Source organism: Tetrao urogallus, assembly GCF_951394365.1.
Source record: "Tetrao urogallus genome assembly, chromosome: 28".
Classification (NCBI taxonomy): domain Eukaryota; kingdom Metazoa; phylum Chordata; class Aves; order Galliformes; family Phasianidae; genus Tetrao; species Tetrao urogallus.
The window spans coordinates 670,714-679,665 of record NC_136841.1 but is presented as its reverse complement, the minus strand read 5'-3'; the positions used below and the strand labels follow the sequence as shown (position 1 = coordinate 679,665).

Sequence of the window (8,952 nt, the reverse complement as noted above, 5' to 3'; positions counted from 1 at the left end):
GCGGCGGAGCGCGCCCGGGCCGCGGTGCCGATGGGGGGTGCGCGCCGCTCGCCTCGCTGCTGCCGCCGCTGCCTCCCCCGCACGGCCGCCGGAACCGGAACCGCCGCCACCGCCCACACACTTCCGGGCACGCTCCCACGCACTTCCGCTTCCGGTCGGAGCGGGCGCGCGCACGTACAGCGCCACTCCGCCTCATTCCCGCCTTGCGCCGCGACGGGTGGCGGCGGGGGACAATAGAGAGCGAAAAGCGAAGTGCTTCGCGGGGGGTCTCGATGCGTTCACCCCCTCCCCACAGTCCCTCCATGCACACGGACCCTCTTTCCTCTTCTCTGCCTTTATTGGGGCCGTGCACAGCCCGGGGCCGCGGGGAGCACCGCCAGGCCCGTGTTCTATGGGGAGGAAGGGGAAAGAACACGGGGAAATAAAGCAAGATGGGGGCAGGCTGTCCGGCTGTCCATCCGTCCGTCCGTCCATCGTCGCTCAGGCTTGTGGCCACGCTGTGCCATCCCCACCGCTCCCCACCTCACTGTAGATGGTTCTGCTGGGACCCTTGAGGGGATGTAGGAGCGGCCCAGGGTCGGGATGGGGGTCTCTGTGGGGACGTTGCCATCCCCACCCCCTGCTGGGTGCTGGGTCACTGCCCCACCTGCTCGTCCCTGTCCTCGACATCTCTCCTTTGCACCTGGGAGTATAGCATCTTCTCGGGGCAGGCAGCATCTGTGCGGCAGGTGAGGCCATGAGGGATGGGGACGGCCCCCTGCTGCCTGCTTGCAGCCCCCCAGGCTTCAGCCTTCACCCCACAGCATCGCCCACCTCTGTCAGCCTTTCTCCTCCTCTTCAGCAGGTACAGCGCGATGCTCAAGGCTCCCACAACACCCACCAGCACTGCCAGGTAGATGGGCCACCTCCACCTGTGTGCCTCTATGGGGACAAGGTATTGGGATGGCCGCCTGGCTCTGTGCACCTGGTGTGGCAGAGGGGGACAGTGAGAGACTTTACCTTGTGCACACAGTTCTGCCAGGTCCACGGACTTGCTCCGCTCCTGTGCCGGGTTCCAGGCCACACAGGTGTAGATGACATTCAGGGCGCTGGCAGGGACAGTCAGGTGCAACACATGACTGTTGTCACTCTGTATCCAAGTTGCACTGGAGGTGTTTTCGTGCTGCCAGGTGGTCTGAGCACCACTTCCAGCCGGCACCAAGCACCGCAGGATGATGCTGCAGTCCTGGGCAGTGTAGGACAGCATCTCATGCTGGATCAGGGGCACTGGCACAGGCTCTGTTGGGAGTGTGGGCAGTGCTGCTGGGACAGAGCTACCTGCAGGTACCTGGGGAATGCAGCCTCAAGGAACCGGGAGGGACAGGCAGACAAAGGGCAGGGAGAGGGAAGTGCAGGTGGAGAGCAGATTTGTCATAAAGCTAGAAAATCCCCTTAGCAGATGACCGGCAGCAGAGTGCGTCCGGGAAAGGGGAAGGGAAACCGCTGATAATTCTCGGTACAAAAGGGTTTGTCACTTTTCCCTGGGGGCTGGAAACCCCAGGGATGGGGATGCTGTTCCTGCCCCCACAAAACCCCTTCAGCTCACCGTAGACAGTGAGGTTGAAGGAGCTTTCATCCATCTCGTTTGACTGATACGTGATGTGTGCATCATAGACCCCACTGTCACTCTGCTCCAGGGCACTGATCTGCAGTGTTGTCTTATTGAGCAACTCCAGCCGCTGCCTATTGTTCTTGAAATGCTTGGACGTCTCCAGGTTGTACTCAGCCACTTCTATTTTCTTGCTGGCATTGGCTCTGAAGCTCCAGATGATCCTCTTCACACTGCTGCCAGGCTGCAGCTGCAGAGGGAGCTGCACCGAGTGCCCCAGCACACCGCTCACTGGCTCGATCTGGACAGCTGCAGTGCCTGGTAGGACAGCAGTGCTCAGTGGGATGGAGAGTCCCAGGCACCCTCCTGGGTTCTTTAACCTTCACCATCACCTCCCCTGCCTGTGGCTGGGCACTGCTGTGCTGATGCCGCGTGCTCGCAGTGCTGCGGTGTCCTCGCACCACCCTGTCCCCATTGCAGAGCTGGAGGTGGAGCAGGCTTAAGGGTGAAGCCCATAATAATTCCCTCCAGAGACCCTTCAAAGCTGGAGGCTGAGCTGCAGGGTGCAGCGGGGCTGGGTGCAGAGCTCCGTTCCCAGCCCTGTGGCGAGACACACAGCTCCTGTGACGTGAGCAGGAGGCGGCTTTCAGACACAAAAAGCTGCAGAGAGGCGACCATGCTGGGGAAGGCTGTGTCCCCACATCACAAGGCCCATCCTGCATCAGCCACTCGCTTCCTGCCCACACTCAGGGCCAGCCACACAGTTCCCATCCACTGCACCAAGCTCCAGTTTGCAGAGAGGAAAGCAAAGCTGCAGCGGTCAGCAAGCAGACAGCAAACTGCGGTGGGGAGTCACAGCCCCATGGCAGCCACACATCTCCATTTTTGGGGGGGGATACTGACATAAAGCAGGAACACATCCCCATGAATCACCCGTGGTGGCACTGAGCCACCTGCCCGTATTTTGCCCCAAACAAATGCCCCACACCAGTGTGCAATGCAAACACAGCCTGTGCAATTCCAAGCTCAATCCTGCTGCGGGAAGCTCGTGGGTGTTGTCTGCTCATTCTTTCCCTTTCCCCAGCCCTTTCCTTGTCTCCAAACCCTCACCCTGGAGTCTTCTGACTAGTGGGGGCTACAAACACTTATTGGAGAACAGTGGGTGCCTGGCTTTGTCCTGGTGCAGCCCCAGCAGCACTGAGTAGCTTTTGTACAGCAGAGCATCTGCTCGAGAGCTTCGAGCTGTGCAAGACGACCCCTGTGGGCTCTTAGAAACGTGTGGGTGAGCAGAGCCCAGCACAAAAGCCAGCAGTTTTCAAGCCAACATGGAGCAGGGCAAGGTGCAAATGGTCCCACCTGGTTCCAGCCCCACTGCTGACATCAAACTTCTCCAGGTGTGATTTATGCTGTCAGTAAATAGAGTCGGGTGATGCCGTGCCTGGTGCCAAGTTCTGCCTGTGTTGCTTCGCCCAGGGATCACATCCACACATCCCCAGCCAGATTCCCTTGAGAACAGCGCTTGGACTCTTTCACAGAGGAAAACCCATCTCCCACCCCTCTTATTTCCCAAATATTTTCAAACCTTCACCAAACCCAAAGGCTGAATCTCATTCAGCCTCACACCCATGGTTTCACTGGGTTCCCACAGCAGCAGCATTGCTGCTGAGCCTTCCTCCCACCTTCAGCTCTCTCCCCACCCCATCCATGCTCAGCCCCTACCTGTGGCGACAAGTAGCAGAGCCAGCAGCCTGGGGATGAAGAGACACCGTCGTCGGCCACACAGTTGCCCCATCTCTCCATCCCCAACTCGAGGCAGCAGCGGCTTCAGCTGCGCAAGCGGTGGGGAGGACGCATGCAAATCTGCCCACAGGTTCATGGGGAGTGGCAGCTTGGGGACAACGTGAGACCCTGCTCAGCCTCACTGTAGCTCTGCAACATATCCAGGGCTACTGGGGCAATAAATGAGGGATGGAGCCCGGATGCTGCCGTAGTTGGGTAAATAACAAACAGCTGGGCTGGCTGTGCCAGACACCTGGCACAAGGAGCACGTGTTCCCATTGCCTGAGACTGCACCAAGAGAATGCTCCCACCCCACCAGGCTGTTTTCCCCCCTGCTTTTCTTGAAACAAAAATCCCAGCAGCAAAGAGGCAGAGACATAAGAACGTTGGAGACAGCCCCACGCCTGCAGGGAGACTGAGGATTCAGAGAAGCACGAGGGGTTGGGACGGTGCAGAGCCACTCACCGCTGCTGCTTCTGTGTTTCCAAAAGGGGGAAGCAAGAAGTGGCTTCTGGGGAGGCAGCAGCAAACTGCACACAGCCCTGGGATGACGTGACTGCGAGGGGTCCACATGTGGGTGTGCGCAGCAGATGCACAGTTCCCACACACACAGCCCCACACACGGCCCCACGCATGCTGTCAGCTCCCTGCTACGCTCTCACCAAGATTTATTTGCTGTTTTTACGACGTGGGGAGGTCGGGCCGAGCACGGGGCCCATGACAGTAGTAGGTGCTGGACACACACAAGTGAAACTTCCCCCCACCCTCTCCCCCCCCCCTTAATGGCAGCACAAAGGCGACACAGGAATGGCTATGGGGTGGGGGAAGAGCGGGCACATCTCCCACAGGCATTGGTCCCCTCACATGGCCCTGGGGATGTCACAACCAGGGTCTGCCCAACCTCAGGAGAGGGGGTTGGGAGCAGTGGGGGTGAGGGAGCAAGCTGCCCCAGGTGGTGCCATCCTGGATCTGCAGTGCTTGGATCTGCCCCCGTCCACCCAACTTTGCCTCCACTTGACCCCAGTTCCTCCCTCCCCCCCCCAGAAATAAAGGTTTTGGTTCCTCTCTTCTTGCTCCAGGGCAGCCCACTCTCTCAGCTGGCAGAAATGGGGCTGGGACCCCCAGTTGTGTGGGTGATGGAGCCACATCCCAGCCCTGTGCCACAGGAGGGACTCAGCCTCATCGTCGCCGCTCATCTCCATGTCCCCAAAGGGGCCACGAGGGCTTCGGACAGAGGGTTGGACAAACCAGAGGTGGGTGGGGAAGCATCCGGTTGGCTGTACCCAGAGATGGCACCTCCATCCCTGAAGCCAAACCAGGGGCTGGAGAGGGGTCGGGTTTGGCACACAATGCACGTTACAGCCCTTCAGTTACATCCTGATGCTCCAGCGCTGTCGGCGCCTGTGGGGAGAGAAATCCTTCAGCTGGGACCGAGGGTTGCCCTGTCTGTCCATCTGTCTGTCCGTGCACCTCCCTGCAGACAGCGCTCGTCCCTTCTCTCCCCTTTCTCCACCATACCCGGACCTGGCGTGGGCATGTCATGCAGTGACAGAGGTGGGGACTGCCCCCCATGCCCCGGTCCCCCCGGGGGCAGACACGGCCACGGGCCACCCGCACCTGAGGGCCTATGTCACCTCCTCGGCCGTGTCCTCTGGCTCCTGGTGGATCTGTTCATACACGGTGCTGCCTGGTGCTTTCTCTGTCGAGGTCGGCTCTGGGTTGTTTTCAGGTGGACGTAGGCCCTAAGGCAGAATCGAAGTGCTTATGGCCCTTCCAACCCCGATGTGATGGGAACCCCAATGCAATGGGGACCCCTGAGCACAGCCCAGCCCCACTGCTCCTCACCTGGTCGTTACCTTCTGGGGGGCTGCGGTGTACGATCTCGGTGTATTGAGGTTCTGGGGGGCTCTCCTCTGCCGGTGCTGTGGGGGTGGCAGCTGCAGAGAGCAGGATGTCATGAAGGGGGGGGAGGGCCAGAAATGGCCCTGATCACAGCTCAGCTCTGAGTGCTTTCACTGACCTGGATCTGCTGACTTCTCGCTGTTGAGCCGCCAGCACCAGAAGGCTCCGCCAAGGCTGACAGCCAGCAGGATGAGGGTGAGGACGATGTACCCCGACTTGGAGAAGGACACCTGTCCTCCTGGAGCACACAGAAAAGGGCTGAACCAGGGGATGGCCACGGAACCTTCACCCAACCTGAGGGCACCCAAAGGTGCTCGGACCCCTAAAACAGCCCAGCTCCTCACCTCCACTGCGGCAGATGCTCTGCAGGTCGAAAGGGACAACCTTCTGGTCAGCAGGGTTGCTGACAGTGCACGTGTAGGTGGCATTGGCGGTGCCAGGCTGCAGGGCCAGGCGCAGCGTGGTGCCATCCGGGGACAGCTGTGAGCGGTCGGTTCCCAGCTCCTGTCGGCCGTTGTCCCTCCTCCAGGTGACGTTGACGGCCCCTTTGCCAGTGCCCTGGCACTGCAAGGTCAGGTTGCACCACTCCAGGGTGCTGGCCAGCAGTTGGCTGTGGGTCCGGGGTCTCGGCACCGACTCTGCACCCAACAGGGAATGGGGTCAGCATGGCATGGCTCTGCTCAGACACATCACACTGTCCTGCATCACAGGGCAGGGCTCAGCCAGCCCGCAGGCGTTTGGGGTGATGTGAGGAGGGACCCCAATATGAATATATGAAGGCCGAGCATGGAATGTGAAAGGTTAGGGTCTAACCTAAGTCACCTCCTTCTTCTGCACCACAGTTTCCCCATTTTAGTGTTCCCAAAGCCCACCCCCATTTGGCAGCCGCTCACCGTAGACAGAGAGGTTGAAGGATTGGTCCTCCACCAGCGCCGGGTGCAGTTTGATCCGTGCCCCATAGACCCCGCTGTCTCCCAGCTCCAGGGCCCCGATCCTCAGCGCTGTGGCGTTGGGCATTTCCAGGCGCTGCTTGAAACGGTCCTGGGGGTCAGGGCGCTCGAAGCCCCCTGGGCCAAATTCAGCCACCTGGATGGTGGCACCGGCACCAGAGGAGAAGCTCCACTCGATCTCCTTCACCCTGCTGCCAGGGGGCAGCAACGGGGAGAGCAGCACCGAGCCCCCCAGGACACCAGACACCTGCTGGGGCTGCGCCCGCACCTGGCCGAACAGGAGCTCTGGGGACAACAAGGCAGAACGTCACCAGGGTGCGGGGTACAGCGTGGGGATGGGCAGAAGGATCCCTGGGGACGGGTCCCACCCGGCACCGCTGTCCAAGCTGGAGGAAGAGGATGAGGAAGAGGAAGCATCGCCCTGCCCGGTTGCAGACACATCTGCTCTCTGCCCACCGCAATGTCCCTCTGCGGGATGGGGACACCACGGAGGCCGTGCGGAGCTGCTGCTAGCGGGGAAGGGAAGTTGCCAGGGTCGAGAGCTGCTGTCCAACAAGAGCTACGTGTTCGGATGCCGAAGCTGCATCTGAACGGCGCGGTTTAGGCACTGCGGCCGGGCGCTCACCGGAACAATGCTCCAACAGACTCTGCGAGGAGTTCCCCGCCAGCATCTGCAAAACCTCATTGTCCGCCTTAAAACGCGCCTCGGCCCAGATGCCTACGAAAAGATCACAACAGTTTACGGCAGCAGGACTGGAACGGACCAGGACGGATCTGGCTCCAGAGGGATGCTTGTGGGCACGTACCAGTCCTGCATCCCACTGCCGCGTGTGGGTGAGCGTGGGGACACAGAGGGGGGAGACCGTGGGTACCCAGGAGGGATGGAGCCACCTCCAGGACTTCGGGCTGAGCCTACACTGTGGATTTTTGGCAGTGCTCTGCAGTCACGCTCAGCACCAGCTCCTGGCACCGGCAGCTCCCGCCTACCTACAAGCTGTCTCCTCCACCGCCTCCAGCTCTGCCGGCAAGAGAGGGCCAGCATCTCCTCAAAGCCCCCCACCACCTGTCCCCATTCTACACACTGGGATACCCAGCAGTGAGGCCAGGCTTTGCCCCATCCGTGCTGGGACCTGGGCAAAGTGTCCCCACGGTCCTCTCCTCTCCCTCCCCACCCTGACAGAAGCAGATGTGCTTCTATATTAAAGCAGATTAAAAGCAGACATCCCAGCGTTCGCTTTATAAAAAGCCCTCGTGCAGCCTGAATTACAAGCTGCTTCTTGGCTTTGCCGGGGAAGCAGAGCTCTCCACCACTGGTCACTTGCTGCTCTGATCCTGAGCATCAAGGGGCTCTTCTGGGTCCTTCCATCGATCACAGCCTTACACTGGGCTGAGCCCCACTCCCTCCCATCCTGTGTGATCCTTCCCTGGGGGATCCCCACATTTTGGAGCCCGGTTGTGGGCTGGCACGTGAGCCCTTTGCACAGATGTTGAGCAGATGCTGAGCCCCAGGACGCAGCGAGGGGAGGAAGGGGTATGTGTGTGGGGAGGGTCACCACAGCCCCCAGCACACAGGGGAAACGATGGCTGGAGAAAGCAGGAGGGCATCCGCCCATCACCATCACCTCCTGTCCTGGTGGCTTGAGACCAGGAGCCCCCAGAAATAGTTTGGGAGAGGAAGGAGGGTGTTTGCAGTGCACCCTGATCCAGCTCAGATCTCAGACCTCAGCAATAGATCTCTGAAGGCGATTTAAGCCCAGGGTTTATTTGACACACATCAAGGAAGCTTCACTCTTTCATCACCCCTACGCTCCCAAAGCCAATATCTCTGATCGAGGGGGGCTGGAGGACCTGCAGCCCCCCCAAGCAGCCCCTCTGCCATCGTGCAGGGCCGTATTTGTGCCACCATAAGCACCCTGTGCCGCCACCGCCAGCCCCGTGCGACGGCCGCACGCTCCGAAGCCAATTAAGCATTAGGAAGATAAAAGCTCCCTGCTAATCTACCCGGACTAGAAGATGCTTTCTGTCGGAATTGAGGGTTTTATGGGAATTATTAAATGTGTGGATTAGCACGCTGGGAATTAAGGGGATTCCTCTCTCAACATTTTACGTAAGAGCCTCAGCAGGCGCAGCCCAGGGGCTCCGCGGGGCGCAAACGGCGGCGGCGAGCAGAACCCCCCCCCAGGATGGGGGCAGTGGGATGCTTGGTGCCCCCCGTTATGAAACCTCGCCGTGGAGCATCACACGCTTGCGCGCCTGCCTCGGACCCATGCGGCCGAGAGCCCACAGGGATGTAGAACAGCAGGGAAGCGGCGCAGCAACACCACTGCCCAACCCGCGGGACGAGGGCACGATGCCCGGGCACTCACCTGGCGCGAAGCCGAGCAGCGCCAGCAGCAGCGCGGGCAGCCGGGCTGCTCTCCTGGCCAAGTCCCCCTCCATTCCTGCTCTGTGCGGCTCTGGTGGGCAGAGTCAGCGGCGGCAGGGATGGGGAGGAGGAGCAAAGCTGTCGCTCGCTGCAATCCGTAGGCAGCCGAGCGTCGTGGAGAGCTGTGCGCCTCTTAATTAGCTCGTGGGAAACGAGCGGGCGTGCGGGACCTGCACTGCACAGGGAGGGGGAAGTGTGGTTGAGACCCCTGGGCTCTCAGCATCCTTGATAACCCAATCAATGAGCAATGTTCCAATTAACAAGCCGTGACCCAATTAATGCTGGTGGCACTCAGTGCATCTCTGCCC

The 8,952-nt window shown here is 60.5% G+C and overlaps 2 protein-coding genes across 2 annotated transcripts; both read right to left on the bottom strand.

Annotated features, from left to right (window-relative positions):
• Positions 1 to 480: 480 nt before the first annotated feature.
• On the bottom strand, positions 481 to 3,380 carry LOC306956301 (signaling lymphocytic activation molecule-like; the record flags this gene model as incomplete). The annotated part of the gene is made up of 6 exons (XM_079547665.1): positions 481 to 549; positions 647 to 717; positions 814 to 921; positions 1,000 to 1,278; positions 1,586 to 1,906; positions 3,308 to 3,380. 6 exons carry the CDS (start codon positions 3,378 to 3,380, stop codon positions 481 to 483), a joined length of 921 nt encoding a protein of 306 aa, XP_079403791.1.
• Positions 3,381 to 4,723: 1,343 nt separating this feature from the next.
• LOC306956300 (SLAM family member 8-like) lies at positions 4,724 to 8,658 on the bottom strand (the record flags this gene model as incomplete). Its single annotated transcript, XM_079547664.1, has 7 exons — positions 4,724 to 4,768; positions 5,002 to 5,109; positions 5,213 to 5,304; positions 5,388 to 5,507; positions 5,614 to 5,907; positions 6,163 to 6,504; positions 8,586 to 8,658. 7 exons carry the CDS (start codon positions 8,656 to 8,658, stop codon positions 4,724 to 4,726), a joined length of 1,074 nt encoding a protein of 357 aa, XP_079403790.1.
• Positions 8,659 to 8,952: the final 294 nt, after the last annotated feature.